General features: G+C 38.5%; 1 protein-coding gene across 1 annotated transcript in view; it reads right to left on the bottom strand.

The window, feature by feature from the left end:
• The window catches only part of LOC132218348 (UDP-glucuronosyltransferase 2A1), a 58,321-nt gene that overhangs the window by 27,666 nt on the left and 3,534 nt on the right, over nucleotides 1–27,121 (bottom strand). The window contains exon 2 of the mRNA XM_059669492.1: nucleotides 18,754–19,522. Coding sequence (XP_059525475.1) covers nucleotides 18,754–19,522 — 769 coding nt within the window. The remainder of the gene's footprint in view (nucleotides 1–18,753; nucleotides 19,523–27,121) is intronic.

The raw sequence follows: 27,121 nt of genomic DNA, 5'->3' as shown, positions 1-27,121 counted from the left end.
TAGAAGTGAATAAGAATAAAAACTAAGATATTAGTTTTCAGGAGTTACTCAGTATATGAAAAACTCTGGAGAATAGCTTTGTTAGAGGGGGATCCAAGAGAATGATAGTCACAGAGGTATATACCTTTGTCAAAATAAAACACACAGTAAACTATGTATTTTTTTTAGACATAGATCAATTATCCCTTAATAATAAAAAAATGGGATGACAGTATACATCAACAGCATGGTTATATTTTATAAAAAGAAAAAAATCTAAATGTTGTTAAGAATTGAGAAAAAGTGGAATTCCAGTGGATCACTGGTAGGGTTATTAATTGATACAAGCACTTGTGAAGCTAGATTTTAGCAGTACCTACTGAAGCTAAACATTGGCATATGCTATGGCCTAGCAATTTCACTCTTATAAATAAACCCAGCACTATGGCACATGTGTATGTATAAAAGACATGTACAAGAATGTTTATAGCATTGTTTATCATAAATAGCTAACACCAGATAGTCTACATGCCCATCAACAGTAAATGCATAAGTAAATGTGTTGTATTAGTTCAATAGAATTCATATAACTGTGAGAATTAACAAATTATAATTACATGCAACAAATATAATAAACAAATATATTATTATATTTGCTATAATTAGACAAATGTAAACATAATGTTAAATAAAAGAAGCATCATGGGACTTAGAATGGGAGTACATAATGTGTGGTTCATTAATACAAAATTTAAAATCAGGCAAAATTACTTTATGGTTTTAGAATTTAAGAAAGTGTTCAAACCTAGATAGGGATGGGAGTTGTAGGGGTTGGTGTGAACAATGAAGAGGAGTTGCGGGTTATAACAATATGTTGTTTCTGGATTTGGGTGCTGGTTACATGGGTGGGTTCCCATTGTGAAACTTCAATGAGTGGTAAATATTCAATTTATGTTTTACTTCAAAAGAAAGTTTACAGAAATTTTAAGAACACCTCGCAGCACTGATCACAGGAAAGCTGTACATGACAAAGAATTTGAAGACTCATGTGACAGAAGATGAACAGAGAGATCCAAGTTTTCCAGAAAAAAGGATGGGAGGTAAGAAATGGGGCTTGGAACGGGAGTGGGATACATTAAAAACTAACAAAATACTGGGCTCCAAAAGGGAGCGAGAGATCGCATATACGTAAATAATGTTGGGAGTAATGTAGCCCAGTTCCAGGCAAGTGGGTTTGGGGGAAAACGTTCAGAGGTTTTTTGTTTCCATGGGCTGGAATAGGTAGCATTACTTCTAGGAAACTTACCTAACATAGATGGAAAGAGAGGCGAGCATAGAGCCAACATGGTACTGACAGGTAAAAGTAGGCTACACTGGCCAAGTAGTGCACAAGTTAGTACTGGGCTTTCTGCTCTCCTGATCTGCAGTGCACTTGGGAAGTGAGAAGACTGGGAAGCCAAGACACAGGCCCAGTGGGGCCATCCAAGTTGCCTTACTGTTTAGCTATTTTCACTACAGTGTTCAAGCCCTTGCCTTACTATAGGTACAGCAGAGGCTAGTCCCAATCCTCTGAACATAAGAATTACCTATGTGTTGTGTGGGATATCTCTCAATTCAAGGGTCAGGGGAGAGATCAGTGCAATCTGAAAGTGCACCATGGAACACAGCACCTGGGTGAGATTTATCAATAGATTCATTCCTGGAAATGAATAGCAGTTATTGTCATATTTTCCAAACATGTCTGTTCCATTAAGTGTTAGAATCATATTTAAAATTGAGTTGATGATCATTTTTACTTGCTTCCTCAATAAGATTTAGGACCTCTTCCCTGATAAATAAAACAGGATTTTTTAACTAGTGCAGTTAGATATTTCCTTATTATTTCCTTCTCTTTCCTTCAATATAGATATTGGGGGTTTTCTTTACCACTGTTAATCATACTGTTTTTCTGGTTTATTTTCCCCATTGAAGTGAAGCACAACCATTGAAAGGGAAACTACACAGAAATTTTACATGTTATTAAATCTCCTGTATTCAAAGATAATAATATTAAATATCAGGTGCCCCTCCTATTTTATGATCAGTTTACAGTTACCAGGTGTCATTAATACTTTTAAAATACAATTAAAAACAAAAGACAAATTGGATTATACCAGTTCTTCCTGACAATATATTTCAAATAGGTTTAGTAATATGAGGAGCATGAAGGATTTAAGTAAATACTACACTGAATTACTCAACCCGTGGGATTTCTGAAATAGATTATCCTGTGAAAATGAGAAGTTGGGAACATGCTTTCTCACACATTATATAATCTGTCCTGGCCTTGCCTGAGATCACACAGTTAGCAGGTTAAACTTGAACTAAGAATCTTATGTGCTTTTCAAGACCCTTCACAACCTTACCTTTTGTAATCTCCTTATTAGCTTATTCAGTACCTACAATACTCAGCATGTGATACATAAATGGGTAGTGATAATTATTATTGAACACATTTTGGATGTCTTAGAAAATAATCATGTGACTAACATCTAAATTTACAGAACAATACATTTTTGAGGCATATGAAATTTGGAATTAAGAAATAAAGAAAATATACTTAAATTGCATTATAAAGAATATTAAAACAAAATTTTACTTTCAAAATTCTTATTACCATATCTTCAAAAGTGTATGCAAATTTGAGTTAATTTGCATATGTCTCCGTTATATGTATGATAGGTCCAATATTCTCCCTCTAGACCAATTCTGTGAAGAATTTCAAAAGTTTAAGTGAAGGAAAATTGAATGAAGAATATTCTAACATCAAGGAGAGAAAAAATACACATATGCAAATCCTACTTGTGAAGGATGCGATTAATGTTAAATTACAGTAAAAATGTTACTGCATGTATGGCTTACACAGGTCGTTGTACTTGTTCTTATCTATGCCTGAGAGCTTTTCCTCCAGGGAGCCTGTTGGCTGTCACCCTCACTGTCCTTGAGTCTTTGTTCAAAGGTCACCCTTTCATTCATTGAGACCTTTCCTGACCATCCTATTTAAAGGTGGAATCCTACTCACAGAACAATCCAGTTTTTTAAGTCTACCATAGAGCATATATTATACTTTTATATTCTACATATTTTGCCTATTTATTTTATTTATCATTTGTCTCCTCTTACTAGAATGTAAGCTTATAGGGATAGAGATTTTGGTTTGTTTGCTAACTCTTGTATTCCCGGTACACAGAGAAGTTTTAGAAACTGTGTTGTTGTTCAATAAATACTTTTTTACATAAAGAAAGCAAGATAGAAAGGAAGAAAAGATGGAAGGACGAAGGGAAGGAAGAAAGGAAGGAAGGAAGGAAGGAAGGAAGGAAGGAAGGAAGGAAGGAAGGAAGGAAGGAGGAAAGGAAGGAAGGAAGGAAGGAAAGAAGGGAGGGAGGGAGGGAGGAAGGAAGGAAGGAAGGAAGGAAGGAAGGAAGGAAGGAAGGAAGGGAAGAAGGGAGGGAGGGAGGGAATGGGGAATAAAGGAAGAAAGAAAAAAAATGAAGAAATCGAGGGATAAAGAAAGGAAAAGAAATTGAGGGAGAGGAAGGCCAAAAGTTGTGCAACATAACCATCTTTTGAATATGGCCGGTGTAAGAAAGTACAATTGATGGATTCAACTATTAATTCCTGCTGTTAATTAAAACCTGGAATACTATTGCTAGATCCAGAGGAAAAATATGCAAGGAAGAAGAAATTAGAAAAATAAAGGAAAGAAGGCTCATAAAGAACAGAAAGAGAAGTAAATAGGCAGTCAGAACTGGCCTTGACAGTTTGCATTATGTTGCTTGATCCTCATAAGGAATCTGTGAAGCAAGGAAAGCTGAGACTTGCCAAAGTATACTGAAAAATTAAGTCGAAGACACCGCTATCCCAAACACTCAGGGGAGTCTGAGGATGGAGAAATAGTGAGAGGCAGAGAAGGGTATAAACTCAGGTTTCCCATGTTCAACCCAAGTTTTAAAAATTTTCTGCAAAGAAAGTATTGAAGAACCAAGAAGGGAAAGTAAATCATGTATCACTTCAAAATGTTTGCCAAAGTATTTTCTGCCAGTGTCATAATTTATCCTACTAAGGGTACTTCCATTGATATCTGAAGATTCATTTACACATTGAAAAGCTGTTTCTTAAATAGACACAATATTATTTGAATTCATAGCATACATATTAATACCACCATTTCATTATTAAGGAATATATCCAAAAATAATGACATGATTTACATGAAGATATAATAAGTATATTTACATGAAGATATAATAAGTATATTTACTTCAGTTTGGCATATGGAGTGGGATGAAAACCTTTTACTGTATTTACAAAAAGAATAAGGTATCAAGAGTCATTAATAAGAGGACATTGTAGAGACTTACCTAGAACTTTGCTGTAGTACACATTCCATTCTCCCCAGTAGGACTGAAATATATAGTCTTGCAGAGGATAAGATATGGCATTTTTAACCCTTTCACCAAAGGTCATCTGGTCAGTGAGCTCTGACAAAGCTGCAGGTACATAGGAGGCAGGTGCGGGGATTTTCCCACAGTGTCTCTCTACTGTTGAGGCTGGAGAGAACCTCAATGTGTACATAAATGGGATTCCTAATTTCAGAGCAACCAGGTCCCCACAGATTGTTACTGGGTCGGCTACTAGCACATCAAAACTACCTTTCTGAAGTCTTGACATTAAGTTGGGATTATTTAATACTCCATCACAGATTTGTATGTTAATTTGAAAAAAAGTATCTAGGAGTTTTCCTAATTCTTTGTAAAAAGTCCAGAGTGTGAGAGGAGTTGGTCTATGGTCTGTCCACAGCATGATCATATGTTCAATTAAGGAATCTATATTGCTTTTTGTGAAGGAAACAGGTATCACCTCAAAATTCACAGGAGAATCACGATTGGAGTTGATGAATAAAGTTGCTGATGAAGCCAGTACTGTCACATTGTGATTTCTTTGAGTTAACTCTTCTAGAATGATCTTAATATTTAACCAATGGCTACCATCTGTTGGCCAAATTAACACATTTCCACTTGACACAATTTCAGTCAGAGTCAAATTAAAAACCAGCAGAAAGACAAACTTCTTAGGCATGGTGATAGCCATTATGGAAACCAATCTACTGAAGTTCTTTTCAGATGAAAATAAATTTTGAGAGTATATTTATGTAAGTTTTTTTCCAAATAAAATAATATTTTATGAAACAGCTACATTCATTCATAGGTCACTTGATCTACAGATGAAAAGGAAAACAATGTAATTAAAATTCTTATATCCATTAATATGATTATTTCAACAACAAAAACAAAATATGGTCCTATTTTAAAGAAAAAAAAGGCAAGCAGGTTATAAGCCTAGTATCTGTATACTCCGTGATAATAACTATTATTTATAAAATGTGTCTCCAATTTAATATATCTTTCCAAGATCAGGTTAAATGAAAAGTCACACTTCTTATTGCTAAAGCCACTTGGTCAAAACAGATAACAACTTCAAATTGTATGTCTTTATTATAAGGTATTTTTACATACAACACAGATTAACCATAGAAAATTTGCACCAATTAGAATGTTGTCCTTGTTCTTTAAATCAAGTTTTCATTTTAATTTCTATCTGTTTACTTTAAAGGGAATAAAATAGAAATAAAACTCATATTTAATCATATTTGGTATATAACACTTACTGAAGAACATTTAGTTCATCTGTATAAAATTACCTTAGAGTAAAATTTCTTAAATTGCCTATAATGCTATTAGTTTGAATTGAAAATCCTTAAAACAACATTTTCGTTTGGAAGTTCTTTCTTACATAATTTCCACCCAAAGACATGCCCTGACTACAAGGTCTCTTCCTCCTGTGCTTCCAAAGCATTGCCCAGGACAGCTAGGATTTCCTCCTGCTGATTTATTTCTCATTGCCTCTCAGATTTGGAGGTGGCCTCAGAGGCCACAAAAGCCTGGAAACCAGCCTTCATACTGTTTTAGGAATATGAGTTGTCAACTCCTTAGTGACTTTAAAGTTTTAGCCTCACATAGGGACTTCAATTTTATTTGGCCTTGATGGACATTTAGTTAACTCTTTTGAATGCTTAAATTTACATATATACTGAGAATCTTTCTAGAGCTTTCATTTTATCCCCAGGTCTGCCATCAAATGCTTCACCACTTTCTTGATTATAACCTCAGGCCAGTTACTCAGCTTTCTCGCTACAAAATGGGAGGGAATGATGGTGCCTATTTTCCTATAGTTGTGAAGACTGAATGAAATAATGCATGCAAATTATTCAGAACAGCGTCTGTGTGCCATAAATGTTAGCTATATAGGATATTGTAGGAAGAGAATTTTACATTACAAATGACCAATTTAACCAGATCTCATCACCTGCTTTCATTCCTCTCACGGGGCTGCCCAAGTTTTGGTGCCAAGGGGAAGCAGCGTTTGCCACCCTAAAATATGCCTTTTGGGATATTAATAATTTTAAGCTGGATATTTTCAAGAAATGAAAGACTGAAGACAAAACTTTGACTTTCTTCCCAAATGCCTAAAAGAATTAGATAGAGGACTTGCTCCAGGCAGGGAGACATCATCACCAATAACTAGTTTACTATGACCAGTGTTTGGTAGACAGGGAGGAACCCAACAAGACACCTTTGATCAAAGTCTGCTCTGTGTCTTACTGTTCAAGATGGCCCAGCAAACATTTATTTACTGAAAATTTGCTTTTCTATCTCCATGTGAATTGCCTCCTGCTCTCTGAAGTCCCAAACCACACCACCCTTTACACCTTGGCTCAACATGGTTTGTGTGCCCAACTGCCTGAACTGTCAGGTGTCTCATATTCTATGGAACCCCCGTATGTACGTACATAATAATTTTGGTCACTTTCTACTGTTAATCTGTCTCGTGTTAATTTGATTATTAGTCCACCCTTTTATTTTGGTTACTTTGACCTTTTATTTTTCGGTTAATAATATGAAATTCAAGATCATACCCACAAAAATTATAACCTCCATTCTCTTTCATTAAGTGGGAGAAAAACAAAAGAGTGACAGCTCTCTCTGGGAATTGTGCATGACCCAGAACAAATTCCGTCTTGGATGTCATGCCTGTGGCTGTTATCCAGCTCATGCATCATTGTGGAAAAGGTAATGCTACCAACAGTTATTTGAAAAGTTCTAAAAAATCAAGATTAAGTTAGATTTAAAAATAGAGGAAGAAAGGAAAAAAGGAAGGAAGGAGTAGCACAATGGAAAGGCTAGAAGGAAAGAGGGGGGAAGGAAGAAAGAAAAAGAAAGATCCAAGCCAAAATATATTATTCTTCAGGGAAAAGATTTTAATACATTTTTTCTCCTTTAATATGTTCAGTGTAGCCCTGGCCAGGTGGTTCAGTTGGTTGGAGCATCGTCCTGTACACCAAAAGGTGGCAGGTTTGATTCCCCGTCAGGACGCATGCTGGAGGCCAAAGATTGATGTTTCTGTCTTACATTTGTGTTCTCTCTCTCTCTATCCTTTTCTCTCTCTCTCTCTCTCTCTCTAAAAAAATACAACAATAAATTTTTAAATAAATAAATAAAATGTTCACTCTACTGTAAATAAAACACTTTGGAAATATACAAACTCTAATTTGTTTAATTTCTATCATTTTATTTTATGTTAATTACCTGTGGTCTGTGAATACTCAGTTCATGCACAGATCTAAATATTATGTTCATAATATTTTCTTTTTTGAATATCTGTTTTTTTCTATTTAAAGTAATATATTTGCAATACAATTTATTATTATTATAGATGGCATTCTCAGAAATCATTCATTTAATTATTTATAATACTACATTAGGTATTTATAAAATTTTAACATATAAAGATTACTCATACAAATAAAAACCTGTTTGTTTTTATAGTGGCCAAAGTATAAAACTGTTGCTAGCAATAGGTAATGTTTATGGATTATAAATATTCTTTACTGTCATTAAAATGCCACATTATTCTTCCTTAAATGTTTCCCTAATTTTTGTGGCTTTTTTGTTGTTAATACAAACATAGAAACAAAATTTACCTGGTTCAACTTTAAACAAATATATTGAAATCTGCAGCAGGTTTTTCTTTTTTTAAAAGAGAAGCTTTCTAAAGACTTAAAAACTATCCTCAGGCAAATTTCTCCAGGCAACTGAATCACCTGGAGACTTGTACTTAAGGGACTAGCAAGTTCCCTAGTGATAACATGGCCCAATTAAATTCCAATCAGCAAATTAAAGTAGATGAGAAATAGAACTGCAGATTTCACAGTCTAAATACACAGAAAGGAAGAAGAAAGCATCCAAGAAAGTTTAAACCAAAAATATTCTAAATAATTTCTAGATTTGCACCTGAAATTTTAAAAGGAGAGAAAAAAATTTCTAGAGCTGTGGTGTCAGAAAGACTTCTTTAAGTCTGTGAAAACTATTTTCTCAAACTGGTAGCTATATAAGTTTATTCTAACATGTTTGATATTTCTAAGCCTCAACATTTTTATCTGTAATAGTAGTCTTTTTCTTCACAAATTTATTGCAAGGATAAAGAGATATAATACACATGACGCACTTATCACAATGTCTGTGGCATAGGATGAGATCAACAAATGTTAACTGCTGTTACTAAAATGATATCCAGGAGTCTGAGCCAAATACCCGTGACTTGAAATAAAAGAAGTAATTTGACATTATAATATCCAATTCCTAGCAATTAGCAAAGATTAAGGACTCACTTTGAGGTTCTAATTGCATGACACTGCAGAAAACTAATCTTACAGAGTCTGTTTGTTTATTTACTCAAGTGTGACAGCCTGAGACCTGAGTGCATATGGATTCTTTGCAATGAGTTTGATTAGAGCAGTCAAGAAGCTAAAGCAAAAGTAAATTCAAATTATAAATTGGAAGTGTTATTTTTACACATGAGTTCTATCTATCATTCACATTTATCCCATGTACAAAGACTTGCACAAAAATAAATTACTCTGCGATGTCAGTGCTACTGCTTCTTACCTGGTATTAGGAGTATGAGTGTTCATGTCTCTGGGCATCATTAAGAATGGGTTTTTAGTAAAACAAACTTAAATAGTCATGCTAAGTCAGAAAAGCATAATTTGATTAGAAACATGATATTATCAAAATCTGAGTGTGAGGAACATTTTTAGAAATCTTCATTATATTCCCATGAACAAATTGTTAAGGAGCATTAGTCTCGTGTGAAGACTTGAAGAATAGTGAGACCCAGTGGTTTTATTACCAGCATTAACTTACCAGCACAATACAATGGAACCTGTGATACTGAGACTGCCAGCATGGGGAAGGTTTATCTGGGGATAATCTCACCAGGATGAATAGGAGCAGTGTAATCATGATAGCCATTACTTCAAGGTTGAGAGGGAGCAATTGATAAAAGTTTAGATAATGAGATAAAAATGGGGACATATCTAGTGAGCAAAGAACTCTCCGCTTACCTTCCTCTAGTTTATGAACTGAGACACTGCACAGACTCGATGTCACTGTTAGTTTACTGAATGCATGAGGAGATTAAGGAGTTTTTGAAATATTAACAGCTTCATTGGCTCATATAATGACAATTTCGTCATCCTCTATTTATCACTTTTAGCCCCATGATGTTGACTATTTACTGCTATCATCATAGGATCATTTATCATCATAGGATCATTTATAATAGCTTTGTTTATTCTCTCTGAATGAAAGGATAAGTAGGTCTCTGTTTACATTCCAAGAGAAAATCCATTTTTTAATTTGGGGGCAACTATTTAATGTATCTAGAGAAGGTGATGCAGCAACTAGAACTAACACTAAGACACTCCTTACCAATAAACTCATGCCTATATGGTCAATTCATTTATGAAAAGGGGTGTAAGAATATATAATGGGGAAAGGAAGTTTCCTTAATAAATGGTGTTGGGAAAACTGGATAACCATATGCAAAAGAATAAAACTGAACACTATCTTACACCAGACACAAAAATTTACTCAAAATGGATTAAAGACCTAATGATAAGACCTGAAACCATAAAATCCCTTGAAGAAAACATAGGCAGTAAGCTTCTTGACAATGGTCTTAATGATGACTTTTATGGGATTTGAAACCAAAAGCAAAGGCAATAAAAACAAATATAAACAATGGGATGACATAAAACTAAAGAAGCATCAGCACAACAAAGGAAACCATCAACAAATGAAAAGGCAACCTCCTGAATGGGAGAAAATGTTTGCCAATCATAGGTGTGATAAGGTGTTGATATGCAAAACATATAAACACTTATACAACTCATTAGCAAAAATATGTGGTAAAAAATGGGCAGAAGATTTGATACTTTTCTAAAGAAGATATATAAATGGCCAACTGGTACATGAAAAGGTGCTCAACATCACTAATCATCAGGGAAATGCAAATTAAAACTACACGAGATATCACCTCACACTTGTTATAAAATAGATAAGTGTTGATGAGAATATGGAGAAAAGGGAACCCCAGTGCACTGTTGGTGGGAATGTATATTGGCATAGCATTTTTGGAAGACAGTGCAGTTGTATACCACTTAAGGATGGGTATACATTCTGAAAAATGCATTGTAGGCAATTTTGTTGTTATGCAAACATCATAGGGTACATTTAAACAAACATAGATGGTGTAGCCTACTACACCCCTAGGTTATACACTATAGCCTATTGCTCCTAGGCTACAAGCATATACAGCATGTTACTGAGTGAATACTGTAGGTAATTATAAAACAACTAGTAGCCCGGTGCATGAAATTCGTGCACATTGAAAGGGAATTAATTAGAGGAACCTAATTTGGACTCACTATCTAATATCAATAATATGTGAGTGTGATGCAGTCTGCATTTCTGAAATTCAATGACATGAATTTTAGCTATTACTTTGCCAAATAAATGGAATTTACAGATATCATTTAAAAGAGTATTCAGTTTAATATTAAAAACTCTGGCTACCATGTTAGGTCTGTTTTCAACTTTTTGCCAGCGTTGTAAATTGTTTGCAATATCTGCCCATTTGGGGTTGCATGTCATGGTTATGAATAAATCGGGCTTGCCATACCTCGTTACATTGCCATAACATCCTAATATCGTTGCTGCATATTTCTGGGACTACCCTCAAAAGATGATGGAAGTATTATCATTTTTCCAATTGACATATTGTCCTTTTCAGATCTAGATTTGAGATAATCCATCAAACCACTATATTTTTCAACTCTCAACTTAGATTGGTTTGCTTTGATGAAATTTATCTGATTGGTCTCCACTTTTGAATGTGAATCCTGATAAACTGTTGAGTTAATTTTCCTGCATTTTTTAAAATATATTTTATTGATTTTTTTTACAGAGAGGAAGGGAGAGAGATAGAGAGCTAGAAACATCGATGAGAGAGAAACATGATCAGCTGCCTCCTGCACACACCTTACTGGGGATGTGCCCACAACCAAGGTACATGCCCTTGACGGGAATCGAACCTGGGACCTTTCAGTCCGCAGGCTGACGCTCTATCCACTGAGCCAAACCGGTTACGGCAATTTTCCTGCATTTAAAATAGGATTGAACGTGTCCCCACAGAGAGATGAAATCCATAATACTTCATTTGTGTGACTCATGTCCTTACATTTTGTCTAGTATTATTGTCGATTACACTGTTGTCTCTAAGTCTTTATGCAATATCTGTTCCCCAGCCTTGTTCATCATGTGGAAAAAGAATAAGATATGTCATCACATCTATGTAGGAAACAGGATATTGATTTGTTTCATTTTAGTGGCATTTGGATTATTGGGATCTGGTTTACAATGAATGAGCAAGTCCCTTTGAAAAGGAGGTTCTCCATCTTCGTTTCTGAATATGAGAGAAACCTTGGTTACACGGGGAGAATTATATCTACCTAGGTCACTGTTACGATCATATTTAATCACCATTGTTACCTCTGTGGGAGCAATACCTTTTGCTGCTGCTTCAGATTGGGCTTCCTTTTCTACCTCATGTAGCATCTTGTACGATTTTTTAATTCATTTATTTCATTCATGAGGTTGTTGATGTTGATCATGAGCCTGTCTGAGCAGCCCTGGTTTTCTGGCATTGTTAATCTTTTACTTGTAGCTTCGGCTGTATCCAAAATATAGAGTTGAGCAAACTTCTGAGAAACACCATCCGAAGGATATAAAGTTCCAGTACGGTTGTAAACTTGTCCGTGTATTCTAAAACAGTAGGGCCCATATCCTGATGGAGATGCAATATTTGCACCCATGGAAGCAAAAGCAAAAGAACTATTTATGGAACGAATATTTTCCATGAAATTTTTACTGTCAGAATCTTCGTTTGTCATTAATCTTTTTAAATATGCTGGGTAATCTGGAAAATGTATATCATTCAGACAGACTTTCCCTTTGCTACAACATCAAGTAAATTTCCCATCGGATGGTTTTTCATCCATGAAATTAAGTGATAGGTAAAATTCAAATCAAACATTCATTCCACTACAACTATGTTCGAGGATTGCATCGTCATGTACCCATTTTCGCTTAGAAGGCAGTTCCTACTGGTATTGGTAGTACTTGTTGATGACTGTTCTCTTGACATATTCTGTCGTCACCACCGCCTTCTTTCAACTTCAAAGGCACGTTGGTCTTTAGACATTTTCTGTTGATAATGCCAGTGTTTTTCAGCATCAGAGCGACGTTTTTCCAGTAGCTGATGTTCAGATACATCCTGTCTCAGGTGCCGCCTTCTTTCAAGATCAGACACATGCTGCTCTGTAGACACTTTTGTCAATAACATCGGCATCTTTCGGCTGCAGAGCTATGTTGTATCAACAATTGCTCTTTAGACATAGTCCCACCTCTCTGCTGTCACAGTCTGAGATGCAGGTGAATGAGAGTCCTGGCTGTCAGGCTGCTGAGAGCTGTCTGACCAATGGCTGATTCTGTTGGGATGAGACTTCCTCCTCCCTGCTGTCAGTTTCCACAGCTGTGATGAGGAAGCTGGGGTGACAGAGAGAGCCTCGCCCTCCAAGCTGCCCTCTATCTCGCTCTGCTCTATGTCCAGCGTCTCCTGCTCTGACAAGTCCTCCAAATCTCCTGCTCTCTGCCAGCAAGGTGCCAGGAGTCCATGGGCATGGCTAGGCACAGGCAGCCGTACCTCCCCAAATGGCGAAAGTCCTGGGAGCCCGCGGCCACAGCCGCTGTCACCTCCTGGGGCGCTCGACACCTGCATATACAAATTAACTGCCATCTTTGTCAGATAATTTGAATAGTCATTCAGATTGGGTGGTGGGCGTGGCTTGTGGGTGTGGCTTGAGCATAGCAGAGGGATGGCTAATTTGCATGTTTCTCTTTCATTATATAAGATGGTAAGTATTTGTGTATCTAAATATATATCTAAACAGAAAAGGTACAGTGAAAACACAGAATGAGAGATTAAAACATGATACACTGGTATAGCACACTCAAAAATAATGGAGCTTGCAGCTCTGGAAGCTATTCTGGGTGACTCAGTGAGTGAGTGGTTAGTGAGTGTGAAGGCCTAGGATATTTCTGTACACTACTGTGAAATTAAAAAAAAAAGTGAGGTTAAATCAAGCATAAGAGAAAATGATGCACTCAAGAGACACAATAAACACAAGCCGTATGAGGCTGCTGCTAGTGTAGCATCGCATACTGTTTTACAGCAAGCTTTTTTAAAAAATTCATGTTTTTTGAGAGAGAGAGAAACATCCATTTATTGTTCCACTTATTTCTGCATTCATCGGTTGCTTCTTGTATGTCCCCTGATGTGGGATCTGAACTCTCAACCTTGGTTTATCAAGTCCATGCCCTAACCACCTGAACTACCTAGCGCAAGCTTTTTTTTTTAAATAAGTAGAAAGAATATACTCTAAAATAACAAAAGTATAGCTGTGTAAATATACAAACCAGTAACAGAGTTCATTATTATCAAGTATCATGCATTGTACATGTTTTTATGTGTTCGACTTTTATAAACTATCAGCACAGTATGACCACAAACACAGGAGTATTGCATTGCATTACAATGTTACAGTATCTACAACTGTCATCACTAGAAAATGTTCAGCTCCATTATAATCTTATGAGACCACACTTATATATGTGGTTCATTGTTGATCAAAACTTTATTATGCACTGCATGACTTTAAAGAGATTACTGAAAAGGTTAAAAATAGAACTCCATAACGATCCATCAATTCCACTTCTAGAGTATACTTCCAAAGAAAAGAAAATCACTGTTTCAAAGAAATGTCTGGACCACTAAGATCATAGCCTATTATTTACAACTAGAAGCCTGGTGCATGAAATTCGTGAACTGGATGGGGAGGGGGGGCTGTCCCTCAGCCCCAGCCTGCACCCTCTCCAACCTGGGACCCTCAGGGGATGCCCGGCTGCCAGTTTAGGCCCATGGGATCAAGCCTAAATCGGCAGTTGGACAACCCACTCACAATCCAGCACCACTGACTTCTAACCATTCACCTGCCTGCCTGCCTGATTGTCCCTAACTGCTTCTCCCTGCCAGCATGATCACTCCCTAACCACTCCCCTGTCAACCTGATCGATGCCTAACTGCTCCCCTGCTGGCACAATCACCCCCAACTGCCTTCCAGTGCTGGCCCGGTTGCCCCCAACTGCCCTCCCTTGCTGGCCCAATCACCCCCAACTGCAATCCCCTGCTAACCTGGTTGCCCTTAACTGCCCTCCCTGCTGACTGGTCGCCCCTAACTGTCCTCCCCTGCAGGCCTAATCCCCTTCAACTGCCCTCCCCTGTCGGCCTGGTCACCCCTAACAGCCCTCCCTTGCTGGCCTGGTTGCCCCTAACTGCTCTCCCCTGCAGGCCTGATCACCCCCAACTGCCCTCCCCTGCCGGCCTGGTCACCCCCAACTGCCTTCCCCTGCTGGCCTGATCAGCCTTAACTGCCCTTCCCTGCAGGCCTTGTCCTCCCCAACTTCCCTCCCCTGCCATCCCAGTAACTCCTAATTGCCCTCCTCTGCCTAACTGCCCTTCCCTACAGGCCTGGTCCCCTCCCCAACTGCCCTCCACTGCAGGCCTGGTCCCCCCCAACTACCCTCCCTCCCCTGCAGGCCCAATCGCCCCCAACTGCCCTCCCCTGCCAGCCTGGTCCCCCCCAACAGCCCTCCCCTGCTGGCCTTGTTGCCCCTAACTGCCATCCCCTGCAGGCCTGGCCCCTCCAAAAAGCCCTCCCCTGCCAGCCAGGTCACCCTTAATTGCCCTCCCCTGATGGCCCAGTAACCCCTACCTGCCCTCCCCTGCTGGCCTGGTCACCCCAACTGTCCTCTCCTGCCGGTCATCTTGTGACCATATGGGTATGGCCAATTTTTGCCCACATGGGGGTGGCCATATTGTGCAAGAGTGTTATGGTCAACTTGCATATTACCTCTTCATTATATAGGATAGCCAAGACATGGAAACGACCCAAATGTCCAAAGATGGGTGAATAGATAATGAAAATGTGGTTTACATATACAATGAGATATTCAGCCATAAAAAAAGAAAATCCTATCATTTGCAACAACATGGATGGAACTTGAGGACATTATGCTAAGTGAAATAAATCAGACAGAGAAAGACAAATACCATAAGATTTCACTTATTTGTGGAAGCTTCAAAAAAAAAAAAAAAGAAACATAAAAACAAAAATTAATTCTTAGATACAGAGAACAGAATGGTATTTGCCAGAGGTGGGAGTAGGGGGTGGACAAAAAGGGAGTTAAAACGTACAAACTTCCAGTTATAAAATAAATAAGTTATGGGAATATAATGTACAGCGAGGTTACTAGTAAATAATACTGTATTGTATATTTGAAAGTTGCTAAGAGAGTAAATCTTAAAAGTTCTCATCCCAAGGGAAAAACTTGTAACTAGGTGTGGTAATGAGTGTTATATAACACTAGAGACTGATTTTGGTGATCACTTTTTTGCAATATATAAAAACTAGAGGCCCGAAGCACAAAATTCGTGCAAGAGTAGGCTGCCCTTCCCCCGGGTGCTGGCGCCGGCTTCCCTCTGGCCGCTGGGACCCAGGCTTCCCTCTCAGCCCAGCTTCATCTGGAAGGTGGTCTGGAAGGACGTCCGGTCTAACTAGCATATTGCACTTTTATTATTATAGATATCAAATCATAATGTTGTATACCTGACATTAATATATGTCAATTATATCTCAATTTAAAAATAAATAACTTAATCTCTTTCTCATCCCTTATAACACTCTCACTAATTAGCTACCAGTTTGTTTTAATTTTACCTGATAAACAATGAATACTAATTGAACAGTTTTTATCTCCTAAAAATCATTTTAGTTAACTAATATAGTCCTTTCAGTAGTAACCCTGTTTGAGATGGGATAAATAAGAGTAGGTACAAAGAAACTTACTTTTTACGGTCACACATGTAAGCAGAAATTGTTTTTTAAGAGTCCGCTCTCCTGAGTGTGTTACTATGTATTCCCATCTGAATTATTTTTCTAGCTCATAAGCTACTTCAGTAGTACATGCTTTCCCCACATGTTTCCTGGAGTGATGCAGTAGTCTACAGCCTAACATTTGTCCACTCTAGGTACGCATCTGTCCATTCTATCTAATAAAAAACAAAAAGGGTAATTGACTGTACCTTCGCTATGCTTCCCATTGGCTAATCAGGGCAATATGCAAATTAACCGCCAACAAAGATGGCGGTAAATTTGCATACATAGGCTCCAAGTGGTGGAGCAAAGTCAAAGGTATCTGAAGCCAGCTGAGCAGCAAGGCCTCAAGCCCCCAGGATCAGCGGAGCTGTGAGGCCTCATGGCCCCAGGATCAGTGGAGCCACGAAGCCTGAGGGGTGGGGGGACGGGGGCCTCTGGCCGGAGCCCAGCCAGAGCAAAGGCCAGGGTCCCGGGTGCCAGAGGAAAACTGATGCCAGCAGCCAAGGGAAGGGAAGGCCTATTGCACGAATCTCTTCATGCAACAGGCCTCTAGTGTGTTTTATATAACACTAGAGGCCTGGTGCATGAATTCATGCACCAGTGGGGTCCCTCAGCCTGGCCTGTGGGATCAGGCTGAAACTGGCTCTTCAACATCCCCTGAGGGGTTGCAGATTATAAGAGGGTACAAGCCAGGCTGAGGGACCCCACCAGTGCATGATCAGGGCCAGGGAGAGAAGCAGGAGGTTAGCCAGCTGGGGAGGGACTGCAGGAGGGTTCCAGGGCATGTCCAACCCATCTTGCTCAGTTCCGATCAGCTGGACCCCAGCAGCAAGCTAACCTACGGGTCAGAGAATCTGCCCCCTGGTTGTCAGTGCACATCATAGCGACTGATCGACAGGTTGACTGTCTGCCCCCTGGTGGTCAGTGCACGTCATAGTGAGCAGTTGAGTGGCCTTAGCATATCTTTAGCATATTACTCTTTGATTGGTTGAACAGACAACTGGACACTTAGCATATTAGGCTTTTATTATATAGGATGCAATCTAGTCATAAAACATCCCTTCAGGTTGTTCCCAGTACTTGTTAGATACAAATCAAGATGCTTAGCATGATATACAAGAAGCCTTGAAAAGTATCTTGTATGTCATACTAGATCCAGAAACATAGAATTTTCTAACAGACTGTCAAACCTCAGAAAAAAGGCAGGAGAGGATGGACAGATGGGAAGAGATCAAACAATTAACTTGTATGCATATAAGAATAACCAATGGACACAGACAATGAGAGGATAAAGGCCTGGGTTGGGGGATGGGGACAGGTTGGGAGAGGTCAATGGGGGAAAAGGGGAACATATGTAATACTTTCAACAATAATGAATTTTAAAAAAGAAAAATATTTATGTAATTCATTGATTCTTGACATCTTCAAAGTGTTTTTTTCCCCATACCTCTGCACCTTATACTTTGACCTTCCTAAATACTGACTCATCAATAATACCCAACAAACATGCTATTTCTAGATTCCACAATATTGGGCACACTTTCTTTCCCCACACACTTCATTTTCAGGAAAATTCATATTTACTGTTTAAAAATTTCCTTGTGTGTCATCTCAACTCTGAAGTTTTTCAGAGTACCACTCTTGTCCTGTCATATACTGCCTATCTCCTTTATATCGTTTCTGTTCTTTGTATGTATTTTTATTATCCACACAATTCATATTGCAAATATGCCCTTTCATGTCTAATTTCTCTGTTTGACTGTGAAATCTTTGAAACCAGGAACTTCAGCTTAGTTTTTGTTGTACCTCCCTATCCAAGAGAGTGCCTGCTAAAGAGTAGGAAGGCTATGAGCAATGATAAGATTATTCATATACATGTGTGTTTTAAACACACACATAGACTCAAAGGTCTATTTAATAATGGGCTTGTAGAAAGCGTAATCTCTTTCAGCTCCCCCCAGGCCCCCTCCCCCCACACACCACTGAAGTTTCTAGGTGATTTCTATTTTCAATACAATATGTAAATGGGAATCAAGTCCTAATTTAAAAAATGCATTTATCTCTGTATGTTATGCATAAAAATATGTAGTTCGTATCTTCAAGTTCATAAAATTAGAAAACAACAAAATATAGTTGCAAAGCATATTGCACTTTATGTCCTTTCCTGTTATGAAATGGTAATAAGAGATAGTTATCAATATGTATGACTAAAATTATCATAGGAAATAAAAAAGAGCTCTGTTTGTTTTAATTTAAATAATACAAAGAAAGTTACTTACCCAAAGCTTCACTATAATAGGAATCCCACTCTTTCCAAAGAGTATCAAACATGTAGTCCTGTAGATGGTAGGAGATGAAATTTCTTATTCTGTCAGTAAAAGACATCTGGTCAGTGAGTTCTGATAAAACAGCAGGAACGTAGGAAGGAGGGTATGGTATTTTCCCACAGTGTTTTTCCACTGTTGATGCTGGAGAAAATCTTAAGGAGTACATAAATGGAATTCCAAGTTTTAAAGCTACTATATCACCACAAGGAAATACTGGATCTGATACCAGGACATCAAATTTGCTTTTCTTCAGCTTTTCCAGCAACTTTTGGTTTTTGAGAACACCATCACAGATTTCTCTACTCAGCATGTGGAAGTCCTTGACGGCTATGCCAATCTCCTGATAGAATCTCCAAATGGTTGAAGGAGATGGTTTATTTCCCATCCATGTCAAAATAAACTTCTTGATCGTTTCTTCCACTTTTTCTTCCTCAAAGGGCACCTTATATATTTCATATGTCAGAGATGGGTTAGAGGTGGGCTTGATGTAAAGTGCACCAGAAGCAACTAGGACAGTGACATTATGCTGTTTGTTAATCAGCTCATCTATAATTATCTTAACATTTAGCCAATGACTACCTTCCATCGGCCAAATCAGAACATTCCCACCAAGAGTGACTCCCAGGAGACTTATCTGAAGAGACAACAGCAGAATGGATTTTTCTAACATGACGTGGCTTGACATAGAAAATTTGATGAGATGTGACGCAGACAAATTTCTCTGTGTTTAAAACAAAAAGGAAAGACAAATTATTTTTCAGCTTGATTCAAACCAGTGATAGCCTTAAGAGCGTTCTCTCTAACGAATGTTACTTGTCATGGTAGCTTCATATTTTATGATAATTACAGGTTTAGGTGCAATGTGTGTTGTACCTTTCAACTTGTTGCTTTAGCTTTAGTTATGATTCTTTTTCTGAAACTTAATCTTTCAAACCTTTCTTTGCATCTCATAATTGTTAAAGTCTTACTATTCGATTTCTTGAAGCCACTGTATATCTGAACTCTACACTCAGACCTGGGAACTGATATTTCAGATGTGACATGAAATGTAGAGATGCAAACTCTATAGTTATCTTAGAATGTAGATATGCTAATTCTATAGGTTTTTCAATATTTAATATATTTTATATAGTAACATTAGCAAAAATTATTATTTTTTAAATATATCTTTATTGTTGAAAGTATTACAGATGTCCTCTCCCTCCCCCTCCAACTGACCCTCTAACCTCTATTCCTGCCCCTTCCCCACAGGCCTACTACACTGGTGCCTGTGTCTATGGGTTATGCATAAATGCATGCAAGTTCTTTGGTTAATTTCTCCCCCCTCCCCACCTCTCTCCCCGTGAGCGCCGCGGCCCTTCCCTCTGACATTTGTTAGTCTGTTCCATGCTTCCATGTCTCTGGATCTATTTTATTCATCAATTTATTTTGTTCATTTATTCCTCATATAAGTGACATCATGTGATAGCCGTCTTTCTCTGACTGGCTTATTTTACTTAGCATCATACTCTCCAGATCCTATTATTGTAGTTACCAGTTATTAATAGATAAGATTATTACAAGGAGAAGACTTACAATATTAAGTACAAACACAATAAGTATAATATTTATTACTACTTTATCTTAATAAATCACTGAGAAAAAATGGCAAGTAAGTAAATAAACTGTGTATGTGTACATATGCCTGAGATGATGGGTAATGTTACTGGTAAATAAGAGCTCTTAGGAGAGACTTGCTAAGTCAAGCATGCTTCTGTGGGAAGTGATGCTCAAAAGGCCAGCTAGCCTGTGTGAATAACAAGAACTTTCCATTTAGACTCAGCCTTTCATAGTTGCTAACATTTGTTAACTGCTCACTACCTATCAGACATTGTGCAACGTGTTGTACATATGTTAATGTCATTTAACTTTGCACTTAAAAAAAGATCCAATAAGTTACAAACGATAATTATTTCCACATCAAAGAAAATATTGGTCAGAAAAGCTGAGTTAATTGGTAAGTTCATAGAACAAAATAAGAAAGGAACTGATGGTAGCTGCCTTAAGGCTCTTTGGCTCCAAAGCCTACTGGGTTGAGAAAATTGATACAAATGTAGCCATTACAAAAAGAGCCCACCATTCCTTGCACATCTTGTTCCTTGTACATTTCAAATGATTGAATTGAGCAAAATAAACTTTGGACTTGAGCAAAACCAATATTGTCTTAAAAAGAATTGTTTGTAAAGTTAATAGGAAAGCAGACTTCCTCACCACAAGCACTGATGATTTTGACATTTTTAATCAGCAACCAGCCATGTATAGTTAGAAAGTAATTTAGCTTGTTAGCATCAATATAAATTCCTCTATTCTATCTATGTAATTATTTCCCTTCCCTTCCTCATAAAAACCCCTTTCCTTCACCCCCATAACTGGGCTACAATTTGGGCTCCTTCCTGAATTTATCCCCATGGATTTCAGTTTGTTTTGACCTCAAATAAATGCTAGTTGCCTCACTTTGGCCTTTATTTTTCAAGTTATCAGCATTCACACCAGGACAGTGTATCATGAGTACCATTAGAGTGTATCATGTCATGTTATCAACTACAACACAAATCTTCGTTAGAGGTATGGTATTTGATACTTATCTGAGTTCCTTTCTATCTGCTAGATGGGATATTGCCTGAATCATGAATTGCTGAATAAAGCCAGTAAGACCTGTAAAATGTACATAGTTAAAGTTTGTTTTTTAACAGAAGTATCTGGACGTGAGTGATAAGCAGTGTGTTCAAAGGAAACGTTGTACAGTGTGTCACACAAACAAACTTGATTAAAAATACCTCAGAAATTGTGACTTTGAGAAAAACAACTTTGGAGAAAAAGCCACTTTGCTTTTCTCAGTTACTGCTTAGGCATTTTATAGTATGACTAGCTGCCCGGGGCATGAAATTAGTACACTGGGTGGGGGAGAGGTGTCCCTTAGCCCAGCCTGTGCCCTCTCGCAGTCCAGGAGCCCTCGGGGGATGTCTGACTCCCCTGGGGAGGGGGCCTAAGTCCTCAGTCAGACATCCTTAGCGCTGCCTAAAACTATGATATATATATTTGTGAAATAAGGTGTGTTCAAAGAAAAATGAATATATTTGAAAAGAAGCTAGTAGTCTATACAAATGTTTTTATCATAGATGATAGTAAAAGATGTGCTGTAATTATTTGTACAAAAAGGCACAACAGGTTATTGATGCTACAATAGTATTTTCTTTTTTTTTTAATATATTTTATTGATTTTTTACAGAGAGGAAGGGAGAGAGATAGAGAGTTAGAAACATCAATAAGAGAGAAACATTGATCAGCTGCCTCCTGCACATCTCCTACTGGGGATGTGCCCACAACCCAGGTACATGCCCTTGACCGGAATCGAACCTGGGACCTTTCAGTCCGCAAGCCGATGCTCTATCCACTGAGCCAAACCAGTCTTGGCAGTATTTTCTTGAGAAGCTTTAAATTTCCTATTTTTAATAAATAAATTTGATTATGCATAAAACTCATTTGTAAATACAACATATACATTTAAAATATATAAAGTTGAAATATGTAAATATAAATAATCTATTGCACAATATTAAAGAAAGAAAATACCCAGAAAGGACGACATCTTGCTTCTTATGCTTGTGCTGTTTTGAAGACCACTGTGACTTGTAAGAATCATTTTTGCCTTCACCGTACATTAGCATACGTCTTATTTCCTATGTTATGTGTGCCTAATGAAGGAACAAATTACCTTTCCACTGGGAGGAAATAGATCAACTTTTAAAAGGTCCAATGAACTCACACTTAAAAAAACTCTCAATTTATTCCTCTATAATACACTTCCCTCAATATTTATACAGTCATTATGAAGTGTAACTCCTGGGAGGAAAAAGCCCCCAAATTATTTCAAAATAAAACTAAAAACTTTCAAAGGGAAGTAATAAAACAACCCAAAAGTTAACCCACAACCTTGTAATGGTTGATATTGCTATTAGAAGAAAATATAAAATACATCTAAATGTTTATTACACAGTGCTTTTATATAGCTTATATACTGATTTAAATTTCTTACCTGAAGTTTACAGCTGGACCTTTAAAAGCAATCGTTTTCCATTAGGAACCTGAGCATAAATAACCCTTGGTTGGGTAAGTGTGGTATGATGAGAAATATGATCTTAAGTAGACAGATTTGTTTACTCTTAGCATGCTTCGTGAATTACAGTATTAAGCAGATTAAGTTGTGCAAAAGGTATATCCTTCAACCACTTTCCTGGCAAGTATTTGCATTGAATATTGCCTTTGCTATCATTGTCTCCACTGCTCCCATCAACCAAGAATGTCAGATGTATCTGAAATAAAGACTGGTAATGATTAATAATCTTGGCTTATTATTAAGAAGTATGTAAAATAAATAGATCTCAAACTAATGCCACATAAAATTATTATTTTTATTTATTATAAAAAGAAATTTAAAAAAATCAAAGTGTCTTTTTTTTCCTAGTCATATAATGATGAGAATTGGTTATGTTAATTCAAATGTAGAAACCACAGCAGAGTTGAATTGCTCTGAATAATAAAGAAATATCTCTGAAAAATCTTGTTTTTTTAAAAATTTTTAATGTATTTTAAAAGATACTAATTTAGATAATTAAATATGTTTTAAAGTTTTATATTTTCATTATGCAACATCCCTGTGAATGATATTCTATCCGATCTAATAATAGACAAACATGGTAATTGACCGTACTTTTGCTACACCTCCCATGGGCTAATCAATGCAATATGCAAATTAACCACCAACAAAGATGGCGGCTAATTTGCATACTGTAGGCAGGGCAGGACAGCACATGAGCCACCAGCACGAGCCACCATCCAGGGCAGGCCCAGCCCCGCCTTGCCTCAGAAGACCAGGAGCCGGCCCCGCCTTGCCGCCCAGGACCTGATCAGGTCCCCGGTGGCAAGGCAGGCTGGACCCAGAATCCCCAGATGCCAAGACAGATTATGAGGGTGAATCAAAACAAAAACCACTTTAAATATAAAGACACATATAGATTAAAAGTAAATGAATTAAGCTGCAGCCTGTTTTGTTCAGTGAATAGAGCATTAGCCTGTGGACTAAAGGGTCCCAGGTTCAATTCCAGTCAAGGGCATGTACCTCATTTGCTGCCTTGATCCCCAGTCTCTATCAAAGCATGTGCAGGAGGCAACCAATAAATGTGTCTCTCCCTTTCCTTTCACTCTCTCTAAAATTCAATGGAAAAATATCCTTGGGTGAAGATTAACAAAAACAATGTAAATGAATTAAGTAACATTAAAGAGATTATAAGAAAAATATATTCCATATTTTTTAGTTGTATAATGGTTATGTTTAAATTATTAAAACCTATGAAATTGGGTGAAGGGTACATATAATATGCTGTAGTATTTTATAGTTTTTTTTACATGTATGAGATTATTTCAAATTAAAATATTAAAAATTAATAAGATATTAATTGAAATTTATCTGCATTACATGAAAAATCTCCTAATTGCTTCTAGCATAATTTATTAAATTGTGCTAAAATTTACAAGGGTTCAATTAAAAAATATCTTAATTCTAAATGATATAATAGAAAATATATAATAGTGCAGTTATAAATACTTATCTGAAAATAAAAATTTAAAGAAGTGAATTTAAAGAAGGGATTAGCCAAAGAAAATATATGCACAACCCATGGACACAGACAACAGTATGGTGATGGCCAGAGAGAAGTGGGGGGCAAGAGCTGGGTAGAGGGGGCAAAAGGGGGGAAATAGGGACATTCTATATAATAATAATAATAGGCTAATATGCACATTGACTGAATGGCTGAATGACCAGTTGCTATGATGTGCACTGGCCACCAGGGGGCAGATGCTCAATGCAGGAGCTGCCCCCTGGTGTTTAGTGCACTTCCATATGGGGAGTGCCACTTAGCCAGAAGCTGGCTCATGGCTGGCCAGAGCCGAGGTGGTGGCAGGAGCCTTTCCCACCTCCGTGGCAGCACTAAGAATGTCCCTTGGGGGCCTAAGCCTTTAGTCTGACATTCCCCGAGAATCCCTGGATGCCAGAAGGATGTCTGACTGCAAGCTTAGACCTGATCCCCTGGGGAGTGGGCCTAAGTCGACAGGTGGACATCCCCCAAGGGGTCCTGGACTGTGAATTGGGCACAGGCCGGGCTGAGGGAGCCCCCCACCGAGTGCACAAATTTTTGTGCACTGGGCCTGTAGTATATATATAAAGAGCCAAGGTTCATAAAGTCCAAAACAACCGGAGGCTTGACTAAACATCAGACAGGGGTTGGGTGGGGAGGGGCCAGGTGGGTGCAACGAGGTCATTAACCTCTGGCCTGGGCAACCCACTGCTTCAGCGGTTGACTCCAACAGAACCTGGGCTCTCCCCTCTGTGGACCAGAGGCCCTTTTCCTGATACTAAGTTCCCAGGATCTCTCAGACTGCTTTGTAGAAGTCAGGAAACACTGCATGTGGTCATCCTGCTCTGGGGACTCCCAGGGCTGACAGCAAGGGTGGGCTTCTGTGATGTCCCCTCTGTTATGTGATCCAGGATTGCTACATCCTAATGTTGACTCTGGCAAGACTTGGGCCAGTCCTCTGCGTATCTGAGGTCTCACTCCTTATAGCAAAGCTCCTGAGTCTCTGAGACCCAGATGCAGAAATTGCCTGTTGTCGTCATCCCACCCTGGGGACTCCCAGGCTTACACCGGGGGAGGGCCTTGGTTGGGATCCCTTTGTTGTGGCTTCCAGCGTCCCCTTAGTGTTTCCTCAAGGTCCTCACCTTGACTCTGGCAGGACTTGGGCTGGTCCTCTGCATATATGAGGTCCCGTTCCTTATACCAAAGCCCATAAGTCTCTGAGAGCTGGATGCAGAAATCGCCTGATGTTGTCATCCAGCCCTGGGTGGGATGATTCTGTTCTAGGGTCCAGGTTCCTTCCCTCTTCCCTCATGTTCCTCACCTTGAGCCCTGGAAGGTCCTGGGATCCTCCCTCTGTTGACTCAAGGCCCAACTCCTCAGATCAAGGCCTCACTGCCCTGAGACCGCTGTAGGAAGTCAGTATATGTCACATTCGGTACCAAGCCCAGCAATTCCATGGGAGGGGCTGAGATGGATACCATAGGGTCCTTTAGCCCAGCTCCTGATCCATACTTTGACAGGGCCTGGGCCTCCTGTCCTCAATCAACCAGAGTCTGCAACCCTCAGACCAAGGGTCTGACTACCCGAGTTCCCTGAGGAGGTGGGGCAGGGGGAGGTGAAGTTTTCAACATACAAACAGGAAGCCCAACTTCGGGAATTTAAATTTCTGCCTCATTCACCTTATACTGTTAAACCTCACATGTAGATACTATACCTACTATGATCACCCCAAGATTGTAAACAAAGATAAGATAACCAGTTGAGCAACTCTATTCATTAAAGACAGCCTAAAGGCAATGATTTCAACCTTGAAAACAGAAAGCTGGGGAGAGCCACAGGGACAGTGGAAAAAGGGGGATGAGATGGAAAATTTCTCTGGCAGTAGCCAAGAAGTGAATGGTTTTCAAGGTGCATAAGAGCAACCTGTACTAGGGAAGCAGGATGATTCACATCTCCACAGAGACAGTCACATTACCTTGAAAAGATTTTAGGTAAATTTTATGAAAACTAGCTAATGGTGAAGGATGAGAAAGAACAATGAACCACTGAAATGGGTGGCCTAGGGAAATGTTTGGAGGAAGCATCATCTCCCTACCATGTGACCCATCAGAATTGAACATGGGGTCAATAAGTTTGAGAAGGCTTCCGAGTGCTAAAGAAATGCCTCCTTTCTCTTACCAAAACAACTTGGCCTCCTCACCACTCCCCATGGAAGTGTCAGAATGGTGCTTTAGGATGTCTAAGTTTCTCTCCCAGAGCTAGCATTAGCTGGAGGAGAGGATTTCTGATTAATTAAAGCCTAGGGGGTGTGGCCCCTTATTGTCCTAGAGAAAAGCATATGTTCAAGAGGCCTGGGGTAGGGCCCTGGGAAATTTTGACATGGTGAAGATGACCAGGTAACTAAAAACTCCTAGCACAGTTATGTAACAACCAACCTCATTCACCAAAAGAAGGTAAAAGAAGAAGAAGCCCTGTTAACCCAGGTCTAGTGTCCAGGATGAAAGGACCACACCCAAACTTCTCCTCCTCTTCTTTAGTGGCATATCTCCAAGACTTCCTGGTCTTGCCTGGCAGATTCCATCCTCACCCCATAATTTTTCTCATGAAGACTTTTTTCCCTTTCATCCCAGCCATTTCCTCACAAA

Source organism: Myotis daubentonii, chromosome 1, assembly GCF_963259705.1.
Source record: "Myotis daubentonii chromosome 1, mMyoDau2.1, whole genome shotgun sequence".
NCBI classification, from domain to species: domain Eukaryota; kingdom Metazoa; phylum Chordata; class Mammalia; order Chiroptera; family Vespertilionidae; genus Myotis; species Myotis daubentonii.
The sequence above is the reverse complement of the archived record's forward strand: the minus strand, read 5'-3'. Positions and strand labels throughout refer to the sequence as shown.